This window comes from Bos taurus, chromosome 4 (genome assembly GCF_002263795.3).
Source record: "Bos taurus isolate L1 Dominette 01449 registration number 42190680 breed Hereford chromosome 4, ARS-UCD2.0, whole genome shotgun sequence".
NCBI classification, from domain to species: Eukaryota; Metazoa; Chordata; class Mammalia; order Artiodactyla; family Bovidae; genus Bos; species Bos taurus.
Genome location: NC_037331.1, coordinates 66632849 through 66654308, shown reverse-complemented (window position 1 = coordinate 66654308; position 21460 = coordinate 66632849). Strand labels below are relative to the sequence as shown.

The 21460-nt window shown below is 41.2% G+C and overlaps 1 protein-coding gene and 1 long non-coding RNA gene across 5 annotated transcripts in view; one reads left to right on the top strand and one right to left on the bottom strand.

Moving 5' to 3' along the window:
* Positions 1-20690, top strand: part of CHN2 (chimerin 2) — a 337298-nt gene extending 316608 nt beyond the window's left edge. For 3 of the 4 annotated variants that reach the window (XM_005205489.3, XM_059885477.1, XM_024990557.2), the window contains 5 exons: positions 2787-2960; positions 7480-7557; positions 10366-10503; positions 12153-12258; positions 18918-20690. In XM_005205489.3, the coding sequence (XP_005205546.1) occupies positions 2787-2960; positions 7480-7557; positions 10366-10503; positions 12153-12258; positions 18918-19089 (668 nt within the window). In that variant the 3' untranslated portion in view covers positions 19090-20690. 4 annotated transcript variants of the gene reach the window in all.
* Positions 16679-18919, bottom strand: LOC132345108 (uncharacterized). Its single transcript, XR_009494238.1, has 2 exons — positions 18768-18919; positions 16679-18431 (listed from the first exon to the last, which is right to left on the bottom strand). It is a non-coding gene; the product is annotated as an uncharacterized lncRNA (long non-coding RNA).
* Positions 20691-21460: the final 770 nt, after the last annotated feature.

Genomic DNA, 21460 nt, shown 5'->3' with positions numbered 1-21460 from the left:
AGAGATGCAGCAGTCACTGGTGGTGGTACCTGGATGGGTCCAGGAACACTCATATAGGTCGGCTACTCTACCCACCCCCACCCCAGGTCTACGAGGCAAGCAGGAAACACAAGTTTGGAGACAGACTCTCCAGAAGTGTTCCAGAGACCCGGATTACCATGAAAAGCTTAGTCATCAAGAGTTACAGAGTATCCTACAGCTCAACCACTGAGCAAAGTGTTCAAATTATCTGCTTTACTCAGTGTTCATTAATTCAACCTTTTTAGATTATACCCACCAAAAATATCCCTAATTGCTTGTATTATCAAATTTCAGCAGGAAATTGGTCCAAAGTCAATATTATGAGAACAAAACTCTGGAATTCAGATTAGCTGTGAACAGCAACTTTCTCTGGGATAAGAGGGTTTGGATTATTTTTTTTAATAAAACATATTCTAAGGCTATGTTACTATTCTCCAATGACCACGGCTTAACCTCATACTTCCTCTGAGCAGCAGGAAAACTGAAAACTGACCATTAAATGTTTGGTAGATCCATCATTGCCTCTCAATATTTTACATATTTCAAATTTTTTAAAAATTAACTAGACTTTATAGCATATAGAATTGTATTCATTTGCAAAAATTGAGTATTTCTACATTTGTTATAAAACATCTTTATTTTAATAAAATATAAGTATTTAACTCTACATAAAAACACTGTCATTTCAGACCTTAAAATGAAGTTTGTAAAGAAATTAAAACTAGAATTATCATATAATCCAGCAGTTCCACTTCTGGGTATATACCCAAAAGAACTGAAAGGATTGAACAAATATTTGTACACCCATATTGATAACAACATTGTTTACGATAGCCAAAAGGTTGAAACAACCCAAGCACCCATCACTGGATGAGCAAATAGACACAATGTGGTACATATGTACAGTGGAATAGTATTCAGCCTTAAATGCAGTGTTCTTTAGGAAATTGTGTCATGAACTACGATATGAATGAACCTTCAGGACATTGTACTAAGTGAAATGAGGCAGTCACAAAAGGACAAATGCTGTATGATTCCACTTATATGAGGTATCTAAAGGAGTCAGACTGATGGATGCAGAAGGAAGAATATGGTTGACAGAGTCACGAGGAAGAAGGCCCCAGGAGTTATTGTTTCGTGGGTACAGAGTTTCTGTTTTGAAAGATAAAAAAGGTTTGGAGATAGTGATGTTTGTACATAGGGTGAAGGTACTTAATGCCACTGAACTGTATACTTAAATGGTTAAAATGGTGACCTTTATGTATATTTTACCGTAATTTTTAAAAAATGTTTTAAATGAAATTTGTAAGAATTCACAGTTAGTAAAAACGACTAATGAAATCACTTAAAAGTGGCTAGGTGGGCGTCCTTGTATTTTCTATCACCATATTTGCTGTTTCTTCTATTTGACTCTCACGTAGCACTCCCCACACTTCAGACTTTACATATATTAACTTATTTGATCCTCATGATAACCCTAGGAGTAGATGCTATCATTATGCAAACAAGAAAACCAGCCAATTCTATTTAGTTCAGTTTACTAATATTTATATTCAGTAGATCAAATGTTGTTGACATTTACTTGAGCTTTGTTAAACTTCTCATGTTGATAAAGCTAAGGTAATTAGAAGTGGTTTTGTTTTTAGAAAGGGATAGACAGAGAGAACTCACCCAGTAAAACATGACATGAAAAGCATATAATGACAAAAATCGTTTACTGATGATTTCACAAAAGTTTATATCCGCTCGAATCCTCGGTGTGGTAAAGTGCTTTTTTAAAAACAGCGACATTATAATATTATCATGTGTTTATAATATGTCTATAAAATATAAAAATGATTTTATTATTATGCTTTACACCTATGAAAACAACATTAGAAGGTATTTTGAATAGACACCAAGTCAACTTTGAACATCTTCAGCATTAAATTTTTATTTTCCAGAATGTAGACTGTGCCTTGTTATTGTTAGAGAAATTCCATCAGTGGATACCAACTGCTAATAAGGCTTTTAATATGTGCATTGAACTTAAAAGCACCTTTTCCGCTTTGGATCTTGATATGAGCTTTATAAATAATTGCTCTCATCATCACATTACGTGGCATTGTTCTAAATTGCAAACTCTTGAGTCCTCCCACCAGTGTCCAGTTAGACAGTATTTCCACTCACAGGTGTCGAAATAAGGCAAGTAGAAAGGACAATGGCCTACTCAAACTGCCCAGCAAAGAAGACAGGAGTGGAAAGTATGGGCCATTCTCCAAGAAGGCAGAAGAGTATGCCAATGGTCATGGGGGTCTCAGACCAAAGATGACAGATTCCTACAGTCAGTGTAATCATGTCTTCCGCAAAAGGAGTGTCACAAAATCAAGGGAAACACCCTAGCAGAAGCCCTCGGTGCCCTTTGTGGGAGAGGATTTGCTCTAGGAATCTAAACCCAAAAGCCCTCAAACAGACCCAAAGTTTCCAGTCCCAGAAGGGAAAAAAACATGCAAACAACCTAATTACCAAAACTGTCTCTGTGAGATGTCTCTTTTCTTCTCAATAAGAGAGGCTTATTGAGAAAAATGGAATTATTTAAGTTTCATGAGTACAGATAGATTTCATACTCATCTGTGGACAGCACCACCTCTAAGTGGCATGGATGTTCCAGAGAGATACAACAAGCCCTGGGGGTGTTTTCCTTTTTTTATTTTTGGTAACATATAATTTGTGTTGAACTTTTACAAAACAGCCAGGCAAGACTAATGTGGCTTCTCTTTTTACAGACTGTGGATTGAACGTACACAAGCAGTGTTCCAAGCACGTTCCCAATGACTGCCAGCCTGATCTCAAGAGGATCAAGAAGGTGTACTGCTGTGACCTCACGACACTTGTGAAGGCTCACAACACACAGAGACCCATGGTGGTAGACATCTGCATTCGGGAAATTGAAGCAAGAGGTTTGGAAAAAAACTCCTTATTATAGTGACTTTCTTTTTAGTGTTGTCAAGGAGACTTTATTCTTATAATTGTTAAATTGACTCTCCACTATTGATCTCAGGGAAATGGTTTGCATGCACAAACACACACACACATACACACACACACAAACTAAATCCAACCAATGACATCAATTTCTGTTTCATATAAAAACCATGCAGGCATGCATTTAATACATGCTTGCCAAGCATTCATTATGTACTACACACTGGGGACATAAAAGTTATAGTTCATGCCTTTAAGAAATTCATAGGATAGTATACAGAATCAGGGGTGCAAATACATAAATCTATAAGTGCATACATGCATGTGTGCTAAGTAAATGCTGTGAGTACGTGTATTCAAAATACCATGGAGTCACAAAGAAGGACATTTTAATCTTATCTGAGGAGAGTTCAGAAAGGGTTTATGGCAGAGGTGAGGTCTAAATCAAGTCTTTTAAAATGCTTCTTTTAAAAAAAGTTAAAAAGTTATTGGTCAACACATGTATTTTCTACCACATAGAAATTTATTCCTAGTATTGATTCTGTTTATTTCAAAGAGGAAAGCTAAAGATTGAAAGATTTGTCCACCAAAAACTGACAATACAAGGAAGATGGGAACATTTCAAAGAAAAGATTCTTTATATTATGCCTGAGTCATCTTTCCTTTATTTGAGCTTTGTTTGGCCATTTTTCAGTATCAAAATGTTCAGTGATATGGTGGTTATAGTGTAGCTGGAGAGAATTTGGATTGTTGGATGTAATCTGGGTAATTGGAGAGGCTTTTACAAGTGTTGCCATGGATGTACCCTACTATAGCTGGTACCCTTGTTGTATCCAAATTGGCTTACTATCTGCTACAGGTATTTATGCATTTGCCAACTATCCCATTCTTTCCAAAACAAAAGATGATATTATAACTTGTTTTCCCAAACCTTTTAGGGATAGGAAATGATTCCCTCTTCCATGCAGGATGAAAACTATAGCTAATCTGTTCCCTTAAGACTCGCTCATTTGATCTCAGATTGTAAGAAATGCCTCCTGCCTTTTGCCTGCTGGGTCTGTTAGAGTTGAGTAGGGGCTTTGGGATCTGGTGAGTTCTTGATGCAGGGCTGAGGTGGGTACAAGTTGAGGAGATGCCCTGGCTCTGGATGAGTGGCTTGGAAGAGCAGCCCTGGGTACTGCTGTTTTGAGGGTTCTGCTACCCCAGAGGGTCAGATAATCAGCCTCTCCAGAGCTTACCACCAGGACCTGCGCTTCTCTGAAGAAGCTGGGATCATCCCATGGTGATCCTCATCAGAGACTGCCAACAGCTGGAGGCAAGTGACTACCACATCTGATGGCTAATGTGTCCACAGAAAGCACAGCACTAAGCATGTCTAGTATAAGAGCTAGAACAGCACAAGTTAGGAATCTGTGCTAGGAGTCACAGCAAAAGGACTGGAGCTACAGGCATTAGGGTCCCATGCATGTGAGCAGAAACCAGAGAATGGGCTGGAAGAAATTCAGGTGACGCTTCCATTTCCAGTTTCACCACTGAAACATCTTATCCCATCTTCAATCCATAGTCAATTTCTTATTGTTCTCCAGTTGCCTTTATGGCCATTTGTTTCTGCATAATGTGGCAGAGTGAAAAGATCATGAACTTGAAGTTAGATTCCCAACCATTTCTCATATCAGCTACAGTATGACCTTGGGCAAGTTACTTACTCCATTTGAATATCTGTCTCCTCATCTTCAAAGTGAACAGAATCAGTTGTAGCTCATAAGGTGATTGATTCATGCTTCCATGATGGCTCAGATGGTAAAGAGTCTGCCTGCAATGTGGGAGACCTAGGTTTGATCCCTGGGTTGGGAAGCTTCCTTGGAGAAGGGAATGGCAATTCACTCCTGTATTCTTGCCTAGAGAATTCCACAGACAGAGGAGCCTGGCAGACTACTTACTGTCCATGATGTTTCAAGGAATCAGACACAACTGAGTGACTAACACTTTCACTTTCTTTTCTTTCATCTTCAAAGTGAACAGAATCACTTGTACCTCATAAGGTGTTGATCCAGATAACCAGCCCAGTACAGAGCCCAACATATAAGACTCAAGTGTTATTTCTTTTTTACCTGGTATGACCCAATCCTTTAACTCCACCTCCAAATCTGTGTGTCTGACCAATGTACTTAACCCAGATGCTTTCATGCTATCACAGAGACCCCAACTAATAGTGACATCAACATGGAAACCTCTCTCTCTCCAGCAGCAGTCCAGGGATGGTGGGGCAGCTGCCCAGAGGCAGGAATTCAGGCCCCCAGCTCATTACCCCATCATCTCTGAGTGCTGCCCTCCTCTCTATGGTCCCAGATGGTTATCACCATCTCAGCTGCGCTCCGGCCAAGAGCAAAAGGGCATGCCCTTCAAGTCCACAGGCAGCACTGTACACATCACTTCCGCTCTCTTCACATTGGCCAGGATTTAAGGGCCTCTTCAATGAGTGTTGTTCTAAAAATCCAAAGGTTTCTTCACATTAGAGGAAGGGAGAATTAATATTGGAAGGGAGGCGGCAGCCTCTGCTAACTCTGGTAAAGTCCAGCCCATCCCTCATGACTTCCTCCATTTATTTATTTATTTATTGTTACTGTGGACCATTTCTATCGTCTTTATTGACTTTGTTACAATATTGCTTCTGCTTTATGTTCTGGTTTTTTGGCCACGAGACATGTGGGATCTCAGCTCCCTGACCAGAGATGGAACCCACACCCCCTGCACTGGAAGGCGGAGTCTTAACCCCTGGACCGCCAGGGAAGTCCCATGACTTCCTTAAAGGCAGTTCCTCAGTAAGACCTTCCCTGTAGCTTCTTCAGTCAGAAGGCAGGGTTACTGCCCGCTGCACTGTGCTCCCACGTGCCACTGTGTACTCACCTCTGTTGTAGGGTGGGTTACAACTGGACCAAGGCATGCTTAATGCACCACCAAGTAGAACCAAGTCTCATCTATGGGCCAGTTCAGTTGATCACTAGTGGCACCCCAGACAACTGTCCTGAGACAAATTCTAAATCTGAGTGGGGCTCAGTAGGAGAGAGAGCTGAGGTCAGTGAAGAGTGTCTCTGATGGCCAGAGGAGAAAGGAGGGGCAGTATCTGTGTCATGCATTTGCTGTCTCTGATGCAGACCTAATATTGCTTTTGTTCAGTTCCTAGGATCCCATGGACTTCAACAGGCCAGGCTCCTCTGTCCTCACTATCTCCCAGAGTTTGCTCAAATTCATGTCCATTGAGTCAGTGATGCTATCTAAACATTTCATCCTCTGCCACCTTCTGCTTTTGCATTCAATCTTTCCCAGCATTGGGGTCTTTTTCCAAAGAGTCAGCTCTTTGCATCAGGTGGCCAAAGTATTGGAGCTTTAGCAGATCCAGTGCCAACTTTTATATATGGCGGATAGTATACATGATAAACAGAAATGTACTTTAGTTACATTGCTTGACAGACTGTACTGCAGCAGCAGTAGAAACTTTTTATTTGCTTATTATGACTGTAGCTATAGTTTGATAACAGCTTGTTTTTGATATACAAGGTCTGAAATCTTATCCTCTATCCTTTCTGATACTTTGAAATATCCTAACAAATCAATAAGGTCTAGGAATTGCACCCACATCTTTTTCTTACCCTAAATATACAGTGATCAAGTTTCCATACTCATTCATTAGAATTTTACTTTCCTGCATCTATTTGTATAATCATTTATTTGAAGGTATACCATTTAAATCAATCATATGTAGTTAAACATTTAACATACTGTCATTATTATGATAAACACATAGGCTATAAAATTTGGATAGTTCTCGTAAAATCAGGATAAGATGTACCACACATATGCATACTTGTGTACCGAGCACCGTGCTACATACAGTATGGCATATGGATTGAGATGATGCTGGGGAGAAAATAGTTTGTTGAAGTGAAGTCTCATCCACTGTCAGATGAACAAAGGAAGCAGGACATCATGACTGATGAGAATCTTAACCTTGGGTTCACTCTGCAAAGCCAGGCAGGAGGAAGACCAGACCCCGAGGTCTCCACTGCCACACAAGCAGTGAAGACAGATGCACAGAAACTGAGATGGACATTTCAAGTTCTGATGTGATAATGCGTAATATATAAGAGCATGCTTGTGTGCATTTGTTTCTCAGTCACTCAGTTGTATCCGACTCTTTGTAACCCCATGGACGATTGCCTGCCAGGCTCCTCTGTCCATGGAATTTCCCAGGCAAGAACACTGGAGTAGGTTGCCATTTCCCTCTTCATGGGATCTTCCTGACCCAGGGATCAAACCTGTGTCTCCTGCATTGGCAGGCAGATTCCTTACCACTGAGTCACCGGGGAAGCCCCTAATAAGAGCACTGACTACATTTGCTCATTTCCTGATAGCATGCAGTGTAGATAGGAAATTATATTTATTTTTAGGTGCTTTAGGAAGCTACAGTTAAAATCTATCTCCTTTTTTTTACAGGATTAAAGTCAGAAGGCCTTTATAGAGTCTCCGGGTTCACAGAACACATTGAAGATGTCAAAATGGCATTTGACAGAGGTAGGCTTGCCCTTTGCATGTATGTGTGTTAGTTGCTCAACTGTGTCTGACTGTTCATGGACAGACCCCATGGACTGTAGCCCACCAGGCTCCTCTGTCCATGGGATTTCCTAGGCAAGAATACTGGAATGGGTAGCCGTTCCCTTCTCCAGGAGATCTTCCCAACCCAGGCACCTAACGTGGGTCTCCTGCATTGCAGGCAGATTCTTTACCATCTGAGCCACCAAGGAGGCCCCAGACTTGCATGTTATTGAGTGCTAAATGACTTATCCTTAGCATCTTCTCTTTTGGAACCAGTTTTATTCATAATGGAAATGGGGTTTTAGAGCTACTAAGAGCTGTTCTTTAGGAAGCCAGGAAGTAATGTTTTGTAATCCATAGTTTTCTCATAGTTCTCTGATTCCCTGGGGGAAGTGTTTTTTAAAAAGTCATGGACAGTTCACCACATGGAGAAGTGAGTTTAAAATACTACTTGAATAATCAGACAGCCTTTGGTCCCATTAAGCTTCTTGACTTTGTTGCCCAACATTTAAGATCTGTCACATGGCACCATGGCACATGGTACCTTCTGCATCCTCTACCTCAGATCCCATTTATTCTTCTCCTTCTCCCAGAGATCCAAAGAGGAGAGCATAGTGATGGGGGTACACCTGGCACTAAACTAGGGGAAGTTTAGGAGGTGACTCCTTTTCTTCTTGATGACTGTGCCATACTGTCCTCCAGGCCATATTCTCGCTTAGGCCAGATATCATGAGCTAACTAGGGAACTCATTAAAAATACAGATCAGCAGGGGCCACCCTGGGAACTCATTCAGGAAGCTGAGCCTAAGAATCTGTATTTCCTTTGAATGATCCAAATAATTCTGATACAGCCAATCAGAGATGGAACCTCTGGCCCACTAGATAGGTCCTCTGCTCTGTAGAATAGTAGATGAGGTCTTTGATGATCTATCTGCATGCTCATAGCCACAACCTCCTCTCTATAGACTTTGTACCCTAGCAATACTGAAGTATTCCCCACCTCTCTTCATGAACAAGCATCTGGGGTCACCTTGCTCTCTCCATCTAGAATGTGTTCACAATTCTGCCTGGCAAACACCTAATTGTTTTATCAATGTCAGCTTAAGTCTTCCCTTTTCATGACTGTTCCCTGACCACCCCACACTGACCTAAGAATTCCATTTCCTTTTCCTCTGTCCCCCTCTACATTTCCACATTTCTCCAGCAGAGCTGTCTTCCCATTTCCTTGCAGTTGTTGAGCTTCATGCCCGACTTCCAATCTAACCAGAGTTATTTGAGCAAAAGTACCATTGGCCTTCTGTATCTGCAGGTTCCATGTTGGTAGACTCAACCAATTGTGGATCAAAAATATGTTTTTTAATTCCAGAAAGTTCCAAAAAGCAACACTTGAATTTGCCACAAGCTGGCAACTATTTATGTAGCATTAACATTGCATTAATATTATTTACATAGCATTTACATTGTATTAGGTATTATACATAATTGGAGAAGGCAATGGCACCCCACTCCAGTACTCTTGCCTGGAAAATCCCATGGATGGAGGAGCCTGGTGGGCTGCAGTCCATGGGGTCGCTAAGAGTCGGATACGACTGAGCGTCTTCACTTTCACTTTTCACTTTCCTGTATTGGAGAAGGAAATGGCAACCCACTCCAGTGTTCTTGCCTGGAGAGTCCCAGGGATGGGGGAGCCTGGTGGGCTGCCGTCTATGGGGTCGCACAGAGTCGGACATGACTGAAGTGACTAAGCAGCAGCAGCAGCAGAGATGATTTAAAGTATACAGGAGAGTATACATAGGTTATATGCACATAGTAAGCCATTTTATATAAGGAACTTGAGCATCCACGGATTTTGGTACTCATGCAGTGGAGAGTCCTAGAACCAATCTCCCATGGATACTGAGGGACAAATTTATGTCTTTTCTTCTTTAATTCCCTAGGGCTTAACAGTGCCTGGCCCATGGTAGGTTCTCAGTAATTGTTTGTTAAATACATAAATAATGCGATCAGATGGCCTATCTGCTACACTCTTACTGTTTTCTGTACATTAAGAGCTTTTTAATCCTCAGAACCAAATTCGCTGAGACATTTGTTCTTTCTTTCAATTCTCTATAAAAAAGATAATGCTAATAGTCCCTCTATGATTGAAAAAATTTTATAGATTGTGACAGTTAAATTGGACTGATATCTACTAATGGTAAAAACAAAAAGTCAAAATATGTCTTCAGAAAGATTGCAAAAAATAGTAAGAAATATAACATTACCTACCCATGAGGGAAAGTTTAAGTTTCCCAGATTAAAGTCTTAGGGATTAAGGAAGGAATAATCAAGTGAAAAGAAACTTTGGTAAGCCTGAAAGAAACACTAAAATCTGAATATATTCAACTTATTTTATGTATGTGATCTTCAAATCCAAATCCAAAGAATACTATATGAGATTCTTGATTTTATAATTTCAAATTAGATTGTTATCCTATTATAAGCTTTGTGTCTAGAATATAAATTACTGTGCTAGACTTCTATTTAGCAAATTACCAGGGGCTGGCACCCAAAGAACTATTTTAAGTCTATTTCACTACATTTTTGGCTCTACTTACCCTCAGGCCCAAAATCCCTCTTACCAAACTTCTCTTTGTTACTTCCTGCATCTCCATGTTATTAGATGCCAAGAGAGTCAGCTGAGACTTGTAAGGGAGCATTCATTGTCGCATCTTTTTTTTCTTTCTGGGCACGGTTTAACTTGGTGAAATAAGATCCTAATTAGGAACTGGATCACTGATTGTTTTTCAGATGGTGAAAAGGCAGATATATCTGCCAACATCTATCCAGACATAAACATCATCACTGGAGCCCTTAAACTGTATTTCAGAGACTTACCCATTCCTGTCATCACCTATGATACCTATTCCAAATTTATAGAAGCAGCAAGTAAGTATTGAGTACTAATTGTTTAATGGCACCAAATTTTTAAGTGTGATGCTTTTGACTTCAAGAAAATGAAAACTCAGAACCTGATTAAATTATGGCATGAGGACTTGCTTTGCCAAGTGAGGGCACAACAGTACAATTAGTAGAAACCCAGACACAGTACACTAGCTGAGTGGAACCAGTGCTAAGCCAGTTCTATTCGACTGATGCTGGGGACCAGGCAGTTCTGTCTCTCCCCACTGTTTCTTCTATGCTGGAAACCAACACAGACTTACTCTGTTATATGTTGAAAGTGAAATGCTTTTCTAGTAAGCAATCAGATAGTCTTCAGTGAGGGCTGTATAGATTAACTACTTTCATCTATTAAGCAGAATCCCCTTGCTAATTGATTAAAGTCATATCCCAAGTTAGGGCACCTTGATGCTGTTCAAAATTAGTAACAGGCCGAGAAGATACTGTATCAAATACTATCCTAGGAACTCTCACCAATATCTCCTTTTTTAACCTTTTCATCTAGCTGATGAGGCACATATTGTAATCCCATTTTACAGAGGAGGTAAACTAAGCTTAGAGAGCTGAGCTCACGGGTCCAGAAATGGAACATTAGCACTAGTCTTCCGTCAGCCTAGAGCTGCTCCTTCAGGGTGTGGCACTTGGGTCAGTGCTGTCAGGTGAGAGGACCTGTGTGTGTCTGTGTGTGTGTGTGTTGGGGGCGGGGGGAGTTGCATTACACTTTGTCCAGGACTGTAGTGAGGAAGGGGAGATTCAGGTGCTAGAATGCATGACACAGAAGTCAAGCACACTTTGAGGAAGTTTTTATTAAAAACTATAATCTTTAAAGATATATGTTGCTAAATGTAGTAACAAGATACCTGATGGGGAGAAACATGGGCAGACTGCAGTCGCTCAGGGTGTACTTTCCAGATGAGCTGTGGCTATACTCCCTGGTCAGAGCATTCTTTCCTGGATCCCAGTGGTCTTGTGGGGAAGGTTCTGACAGCAGGTACCCTCTTCCCCAGGAGGAATGACCAGGAGAGCTTTCTTTGAATGGCTGCCAATACCCATCAGAGTCCTGAAAACAGAAGCATGCATGCTTCCTCCCATTGTTAACGTGCCTACTATCTACTTCCTAACCTGGACAGCACCCTGCGGTTCACCATGCCAACATTTTGACAAAAAGTGCCAACAGTGCACCCTGAATTGGCTGGCTCACCTGCCAGTGCCCTTGCATTATAAAGTGGATTCAGTTATGCCTGCCAAGAAAAGATTTGGTAGACAATTTCAAGAGAAAGCTCCCAAGTGTGGTCCAGTTTAAATTAAAGCTGGTCATAGTTTCTAGCAAATCCAGTGTTCAGAAGATGGGCAAAGCACAGTCTGTGCATGTGCCACCAGTAAGTATCTACAAGGCTGCAGATTCCTGGAGGGCAGCCTCCTGCCATGCAGCCAGTGGACATTCAATATGCATGTGGCTCCCAGACTCAAACCCTTTCAGGAGTAAGACAAGACATGAACAAATGGATCACTTTAAGTGAAATATTATTAGACATCCCCTTCACCTGTAGCCTGAACAAACCAAACTTCTTGGAGTTTCTCTGAAAACTTTAATGTTTCAGCACTGCACTGATATTCATTATGTGTGATCTTCACAGAAATCTCCAATGCGGATGAGAGGCTGGAAGCGGTCCATGAAGTGCTGATGCTGCTTCCTCCTGCCCACTATGAGACCCTCCGATACCTGATGATCCACCTCAAGAAGTAAGCTGACACCTCCTTGGCGCCGCCTCTGCACACTCTGTCTGCCCTGCACAGTTGATGCATTAGGAAAAGTGCACAACCTCCCCAACCCACTGAGTGAACAGATCCTCCTTTTAAGTGAATTAGGTTACCTTCTCCAGGTCAGCCCATTGATAACCCTAGACACTCACTCTGTGTCTAGGAGATAGCAGAAGCTGCTTCCCGCACTTTAGATGTGTCCTGTCTCTGAGGCTGGTACTGTTAGGAGCCTCACGTTACAGGTAATACTTCTGAAGCTTAGGGACATTACACAACTGATGCAGAGAGGTGAGGTAAAGCCAGGATGGAAACCCAGTTTGACCCATAGCCCCTAATCTGTTTTAACCATGTGTCTAGGCTGCCCCTGAGTCTGCACCCTCCTCCCACAAAGCCTTGAACTCTGTGTTCTGTCTCTCCTTTTGCTCACCCTAAACCCAAACTCCTGAGCTGCCTTCTTTCTGGGCAAGCAGATTTCCACCCTGACTTCTTGTTTCATCTGATGTATTAATTATCTGTCGTGTGTGTGTGCTCAGTCATGTCCAAATCTCTGCAACCCCATGGACAGCCCACCAGGCTCCTCTGTCCATAGGATTCTCCAGGCAAGAATACTGGAATGGGTTGTCATTTCCTCCCACTGACTGACAGATTGCTTGAAACTGTAAGTGTTTATTATTGCATAGTCTCTGTGGACAGGAATCCAGGTGGCTTTTGCTGGGTGCCTTTGGTTCAAGGTTAATAATGAGGCTGCAGTCAAACTGACAGCCAGGCTGCAAGGCTCGAGTAGGGAAGCGTCCACTTCCAAGCTCACTCACATGGTCTTTGGCAGGATTCAGTTCCTCAGAGGCGATTAGCCTGCAGGTGTCACTTGCCGACTGTTCTCAGAACAGGAGCCCTGTTTTCTGTCATATGGATCTTCCCATAGGCAGCTCCCCACATGGCAGCTGGCTTCTCTTACAGCAAGCAAGCAAGACACCCACGACGGAAGACAGCCTTTCTGTAACCTAATCTCAGAAGCCATACCCCACTGCTCTTGCTATTACTCTATGTGTTGGAAGCAAGTCACTAGGTCTAGCCTATGCTCTAGGGCAACAGTCACCAGCCTGTTTGGCACCAGGGACCAGTTTCGCTGAAGACAGTATTTCCATGGACCAGGGTTTGGGGGATGGTTTGGGGATGAGTCAAGCAGATTACATTTATTGTGTACTTTATTTCTATTGGTCTTCTCTGATAGCTCAATTGTTAAAGAATCTGCCTGCAATGCAGGAGAGCCCGGTTTGATTCCTGGGTCAGGAAGATCCACTGGAGAAGGGATATAGGCCACCAACTCCAGTATTCTTGGACTTCCCTTGTGGCTCAGCTGGTAAAAAATCCACCTACAATGCTGGAGACTTGGGTTCAATCCCTGGGTTGGGAAGATCCCCTGGAGAAGGGAAAGGCTACCCACTTCAGTATTCTGGCCTGGAGAATTCCAGGGACTGTATAGTCCATGGGGTCGCAAAAAGTCAGACACGACTGGGCAACTTTCACTTATTTCTATTATTATTACATCAGCTCCACCTCAGATCATCAAGCATTATTAGATCCTGGAGGTCAGGGACCCCTGCTCTCGGGGAAGGAGTTACAGAAGGGTATGGATTCCAGAAGACAGAGCTCACTGGGGGCCTTCTCAGAGGCTGCCTGCCACAGGGGCTACACACTGGGTTATTTGTGTGAGGGCATGTGAGACAGACAGAGATGGCTGTTTACAGTACACTGGAGTCTCTGGTTCTAGACTCTTTTACCTAAACCACAGATCTCTTTCCTTCACTGTACTTGTGAGGTCAATATATTGGTCTTTGAGATGTTGACAGGATCAGGGTACTTCTGTGTGCCTTCCTCTGTGTTTTGGGGGGATATATGGTAGCAGCCCATTTTTAGATAAAATAAACCAAAAAATATCTATACTGACCAATTTACAGATCGGTTCAGTAAATGAAAGGAAACAAGTTGATAAAACTATAGAAACGCTTAATGCATTGAGGTTTTAATTTTTCTACCTTTAAAACATATAAATACTCTTGCTCATATTCAAGGTGATCAGAAATGTAACAGTTATCTTAGAGTCTCATTTTGATTAATTTATTGAAGAGTACAAGTAAATTTTGGATAAAAAATAGGCTTGAATGTCAGTCTTCCTTTTAATTAGCTATAAGTTATTTCTTTTAGTGTCCAATTATGATACTTTGAAAGGCAAAGTAAAAAAATGCTGACACATCCCAGTTGAGTCTTAAATGCCAATTATTTAGTATTTTTTACTATGGAGGGGTTGCTATCTATCTTGTCTGGTCAGGTGTGGTGACTGACTTGATGGACAACTATGAGTAGTTTGAAAATGAAGAAAATCCTCTTTCTTACCTCCCTCTTAACTTTGCAATGTGAAGGTAATGCAAGCTGAGTTGACCTTTCTAAAATAATACTAGATGGCTAGTCTTAGGAAGGTCAATTCAGCTTCATTACCTTCACAGTGCAAAGTTAAGATGGCAGCCTACTCCAGTATTCTTGCCTGGAGAATCTCATGGACAGAGGAGCCTGGACAGCTATAGTCCATGGGGTTGCAAAGAGTGGGACACGACTGAAGCAACTTGGCATGCACACACGCACAGCTAGGCTTAATTAGCTTTAAGAGAATAAACACAAAGAGATAGCTCTCTGTAAAAAACTTAAACATATGTCAATCCTATTTTGCTCTTCTTGAAGAATGTACTCCCTTTTAGATCTATTATGAACATCCTAAAACCTTAATTCCTTCAAGCAAGAATCTGAGAGATCATAATTTTATTCTACTTAGGAAGGTGTTAAGCCAACTTTGGAATTTGAACTTCATGTTTAAAGGCTTTGCAGTTCTTACCTGGGTGTTTTTAAAATAATTTGATTGGAGTATAGTTGATTTCTGTTTTGCTACTTGCTGCTGTACGGCAAAGTGAATCAGTTATACATAAGCTGATACCCACTCTTCCATAGATTCTTTTCCCATATAGGCCATTACAGAGTGCTGAATAGATTTCCCTCTGCTATACAGTAGATCCTTATTATTTGTCTATTTTATATATAGTCCTATGTGTATGTCAAGCCCAGTCTCCCAGTTTATCCCTCCCTACCCCCATTTCCCCCAGGTAACTGTAAATTTTGTTTTCTACATCTGGGACCCTGTTTTGTAAATAAGTTCATTTGTGCTTTTTTTTTTAAGATTCCATACATAAATGATATCATATGGTATTTGTCTTTCTCTGACTGACTCAGTATGACAGTCTCTAGGTCCATCCTTGCTTCTGCAAGCGGCGTTATTTCATTCCTTTTTACAGATGAATAATATTCCATTAGGATCCCTGGTGGCTCAGACAGTAAAGAATCTGCCTGCAATGCGGAAGACCCAGGTTCAGTCCCTGGGTTGGGAAGATGCCCTGGAGAAGGGAATGGCAACATATACACATATTCCATTGTGTATATGTACCACATCTCCTTTATCCTCTGTTGATGGGTATTTAGGTTGCTTCCATGTCTTGGCGGTTGTAAATAGTGCTACAGTGAACACTGGCGTGCATTTATCTTTTCAAATTAGAGTTTTCTTCAGCTATATGCCCAAGAGTGGGACTCCCAGGTCATATGGTAGTTCTATATTTGTTTTTTAAGGAACCTCCATACTGTTCTCCACAATGGTTGTACCAATTTACAATTCCATCAATAGTGTAGGAGGATTCCCTTTTCTCCACACCCTCTCCAGCACCTTTTGTTTCTAGATTTTTTGATCATAGCCATCTGACTGGTGTGAGATGATACCTCACTATACTTTTGATTTGCATTTCTCTAATGATTAGTGATGAGTATTTTCAATTCTAATAACAATTACTGCTCTAGACCTCATCCTGTGGGAACTAAAAATAATGTCTAACTGTGTTCCCACTTGGCCACATTCCAGCCATTCTCTTGTCCCGTGACAATGCCTTGACCTTTCTCCTTGGGCAGTAGCCCTGCCAACAGTCAGGGAATCTGCCCTCAGCTTCCTGGTTTGCCAGCATACAGACCAGTGGACAGCAAGAAGAGGGAAATGAAGACAATCATACAAGCCTCCAGCATACAGAGCTGTGGGGACAGCAAGATGAGGGAAATGAAGACAAGCATACAAGCCTCCAGCATATAGACCAGTAGAAAGCGAGGAGGAGGAGATAGAGAGAGTCATACAAGCATACAGACAGTGGACAGCAAGAAGAGGGAGATAAAGATAGTTATACAAGCCTCCAGCATGTAGACCAGTGGACAGCAAGAAGAGGGAAATGAAGACAGTCATACAAGTCTAGACTAAATCTGTATGCATCATGGGCCACCTAATAATCTTTACTGCCCCTTCAAGTCAATATTCCTTCAATGAGAGTTCCATGTTTATTTAGAAAGAGGACTGATTTTATAGTGTTCAAAAGTGTGTCTATACCAGATTCACTTAGTAGTTCACTTCTGTGGGCTGAAGACAATGTCAATAACCTAAAAAATTAATCTGAAAATTTAGTTCAGTTCAGTCGCTCAGTCATGTCTGACTCTTTGTGACCCCATGGACTGCAGCATGCCAGGCTTCCCTGTCCATCACCAACTCCCAGAGCTTGCTCAAATTCATATCCATTGAATCAGTGATGCCATCCAATCATCTCATCCTCTGTTGTCCCCTTCTCCTCCTGCCTTCAATCGTGCCCAGCATCAGGGTCTTTTCTAATGAGTCAGTTCCTAGCATCAGGTGACCAAAGTATTGAAAGTTTCAGCTTCAGCATCAGTCCTTCCAATGACTGTTCAGGACTGATTGCCTTTAGGATTGACTGGTTCAATCTCTTTGCAGTCCCAAGGACTTTCAAAAGTCAACACCACAGTTCAAAAGCATCAGTTCTTCAGTGCTCAGCTTTCTTTATAGTCCAACTCTCATATCCATACCCAACTACTGGAAAAACCATAGCTTTGACTAGACAGACCTTTGTTGGCAAAGTAATGTCTCTGCTTTTTAATATGCTGACTATGCTTGTCATAGCTTTTCTTCCAAGGAGTAACCATCTTTTAATTTCATGACTGCAGTCACCATCTGCAGTGATTTTGGAGCCCCCAAAAATAAAGTCTGTCACTGTTTCCATTGTTTGGCCATCTATTTGCCTGAAGTGATGGGACCAGATGCCATGATCTTCATTTTCTGAATGTTGAGTTTTAAGCCAGCTTTTTCACTCTCCTCTCTCACTTTCATCAAGAGGCTTTTTAGTTCTTCTTCAGTTTCTGCCATAACGGTGGTGTCACCTGTATATCTGAGGTTATTGGTATTTCTCCTGGCAATCTTGATTCCAGCTTGTACTTCATCCAGCCTGGCATTTCACATGATGTACTCTGCATATAAGTTAAATAAACAGGGTGACAATATATAGCCTTGACATACTCCTTTCCTGATTTGGAACAAGTCTATTGTTCCATGTCCAGTTCTAACTGTTGCTTCTTGAACTGGATACAGATTTCTCAGGAGGCAGGTAAGGTGGTCTGGTATTCCCATCTCTCTCAGAATTTTCCACAGTTTGTTGTGATCCAGTCACAGTCAAAGGCTTTGGCATAGTTGATAAAGCAGAAGTAGATGTTTTTCTGGAATTCTCTTGCTTTTTCTATGATTCAACAGATGTAGGCAATTTGATCTCTGGTTCCTCTGCCTTTTCTAAATCCAGCTTGAACATCTGAAAATTCATGGTTCACATACTGTTGAAGCCTGGCTTGGAGAATTTTGAGCATTACTTTACTAGCGTGTGAGATGAGTGCAGTTGTGTGGTAGTTTGAGCATTCTTCAGCATTGCCTTTCTTTGGAACTGGAATGAAAACTGACCTTTTCCATTCCTGTGGCCACTGCTGAGTCTTCCAAATTTGCTGGCATATTGAGTGCAGCACTTTCACAGCATCATCTTTTAGGATTTGAAATAGCTCCACTGGAATTCATCACCTCCACTAGCTTTGTTCCTATTGATGCTTCCTAAGGCCACTTGACTTCACATTCCAGGATGTCTGGCTCTAGTCCAATGATCACACCATTGTGGTTATCTGGGTCATGAAGATCTTTTTTGTATGTTCTTCTGTGTATGCTTGCCACCTCTTCTTAATATTTTCTGCTTCTGTTAGATTCAAGGGATTAGATATGATAGAGTATCTGAAGAACCATGAACAGAGGTTCGTGATATTGTACAGGAGGCAGTGATCAAGACCATCCCCAAGAAAAAGAAATGCAAAAAGGCAAAATGGTTGTATGAGGAGGCCTTACAAATAGCTGAGAAAAGAAGAGAAGCTAAAGGCAAAGGAGAAAAGGAAAGATATAAGAATCTGAATGCAGAGTTCCAAAGAATAGCTAAGGAGAGATAAGAAAGCCTTCCTCAGTGATCAATGCAAAGAAATAGAGGGAAACAATAGAATGGGAAAGACTAGAGATCTCTTCAAGAAAATCCAAAAATTACCTTTTAAAAAATACTTCTCTATAATTCGTCCTCAATTTTCTTTTGCAAATTCCGAAACCAGAGAAGCTCTCAGGGGCCTATGTTCATAATCAGTACACAAATCCACCCTTGACTCTCTATAACGTCTCTCTGTGTATGTTTGTCTTGCAGGGTGACTATGAATGAAAAGGACAATTTCATGAATGCTGAAAATCTGGGGATCGTGTTTGGGCCCACCCTGATGAGACCTCCTGAGGACAGCACCCTCACCACCCTCCATGACATGCGGTACCAAAAGCTGATTGTGCAGATCTTAATAGAAAATGAAGATGTTTTGTTTTAATTCACCTGGAAAATGAGTTGAGTGGCCCCAGCCCCATCTAAGTTGATAAGGCTAAAGAAATAAAAACATCTCTTGCACTTGATTTGTTTTCCAAACAAGTGATGGAATTTCCTGGACCACAGTGGATTGCCAGGTTGGCTACTGTGTCTCATAGACACTGGCCCCTCCACGGGAGAACAGCAAGGATGAGGGCGAGAAAAAGTCCTCACCTCGGGTCTTTGCCGTGCCTCGTATGTCTGTCTGTTTTGTTGGAAGAGTGATTAATAAATCTTTCTTTAACTTATTAAAAAAAACAGTGTAGACCTTTAAACTTCTGTCTTATCAGTAATAAAAGGGAACTTAATTCATAGAGGTACTTGATACAGTTACACATTTTCCACTTACAAAAAGAAGACAATTCTATATGTTAAATGTTAAATGAAACTTATATTGTAAGATGTATTTTTATTTTAGCTGCAAGAATGTTACTTTATTTTAGCAAATAGAACTCAATGCAGTGCATTGATTATTACCCTGTATACCTTGTCCTGCCTTCTCGCTGTGATCCCTGAAAAAGTTTCCCATGAATGCAGTATTATCTTGACATACCTCTGTCCTTATCAGTGCTTTGCAGTGAAATTTCACCTCCCACCTCTGTCCCTGCTTTTAATAGTTCTTGCTGTTAAGCACTGGCATTTTGCTATCGTGCAGTATATGTTTATTGCAATTGTAGGATGGTCTGTCACATCTACAATTTTCTTTCCATAGAAATTTTGTGAAATCCCAAAGTATGTTTCAGAATTGGTCATACTTCTTCCATATCATGTGTATACATCACAGAACACGCAGAACGTGGTCATTTTACATAAAATGATCTGGAAACACTGGTTATATCTAGGCCACGTAAAAAGCACTTTTCCTCTTCATTTCAGGCAAGCACTCTGAATCCATCTGTTAATGGCAAGTTGCATTTTCACCATATGTCTGTATTTCTGAAAAGTGAAACCTGCAGAGTCATTGTTGATTTTTTTCATTTTTGTTTTATAAACAAGCCTATTTTTTAAAGAATGAATAAGTTTGGTTTTTATGAATATGTGTACCTCCTTGATCAAAGTAGCTCTAATGGATAATTTAATATGATTTGATGACTATAGTTCTATCTTATTGGTTCTATTTATCTTATCATGAGCTTTCAACACCAAGATTTCTATATTTTGTAACATAGGTAAAATATTTAAAATGTCAAAAAACTGTAAACCTAAATTTGTTTTTCTTAAACCTAACTACAATGTCTTTCCCTCTGATTATCTGAGACGATTCATGTTGTTACTCACCAGTCTTGTTTTGGAGTGACCAGAAGAGAATTACTGTGTGTTAAGTGAGCTGAAAGGGGAGAGATCAGTGCAGTTATGGCACTCGGGGGTCAGGATGGTTCTGCTTGGTCCCTGTTAGCATCGTTCCTCCCAGCTGTACAGGTTTGTTTGTTGTAGCTTATGTACTTCTTGATACTGTCAAAAAATTATCTGGAAATGGTTTTATTTTGTGAAGTGAACAATACTTTGTAATTTATGATAGTGTAAATGGAAAGAAAAGCATTAAATGTATTAAATCTCTGTCTATCATTTGGGAAGATATGAAAGAAATTGGTGTTGAGGGCTAGAGGGAAAGAATATTCACAACACTGCTCCCACATGGGTTTTAGGCAATAAAGTTTCTATCATCGCCAAAGCACAATAAGAAAAGAAAGATCCCACGGAGTCTCCACCTCTGGTCCCACCTCCCCCTCCAGTTTCCTCCTGGGGAGCCTGCCTGCGATTAGGGTTCCAATACTCTAGCTTCCCTTTCTGTAAGACCCACTGTGTTTATGTCCTTCGTTGAGTTACGTGGTCTTTAGAGCAGATCACCCTATGCTGCCTGCAGGAGGGCAGAACAAATGGAGTCAGAAGGACTCATGTTTGAGTAGCAGAAAGCAAAGTATTAATCGCTCAGTTGTGTTCAACTCTCTGCAACCCCATGGACTGTAGTCCACCAGGCTCCTCTGTCCATGGGATTCTCCAGGCAAGAAAACGAGTGGGTTGCCATTCCCTTCTCCAGGGGATCTTCCCGACCCAGGGATCAAACCTGGGTCTTCCACATTGCAGGCAGGTTCTTTACCATCTGAGCCGCCAAGGACCTGTCTGTTATTGGCTGCATATGACCTTGGGAATGAGTTTGCTCCTCTAAAAAACTGGGGAAAATATTCTGATTGGGTTTTAAGAATGATGACTTAGGCGAGGAAAGGATATAACATGAGGTGGAAAAGAAGACACATGAGAGAAAAGGATTTGTCCCAGGTTAAATCCAAGTCCAAGTAATCATAAGGGGTATTATTATAACAGGGCTCTAATGTGTA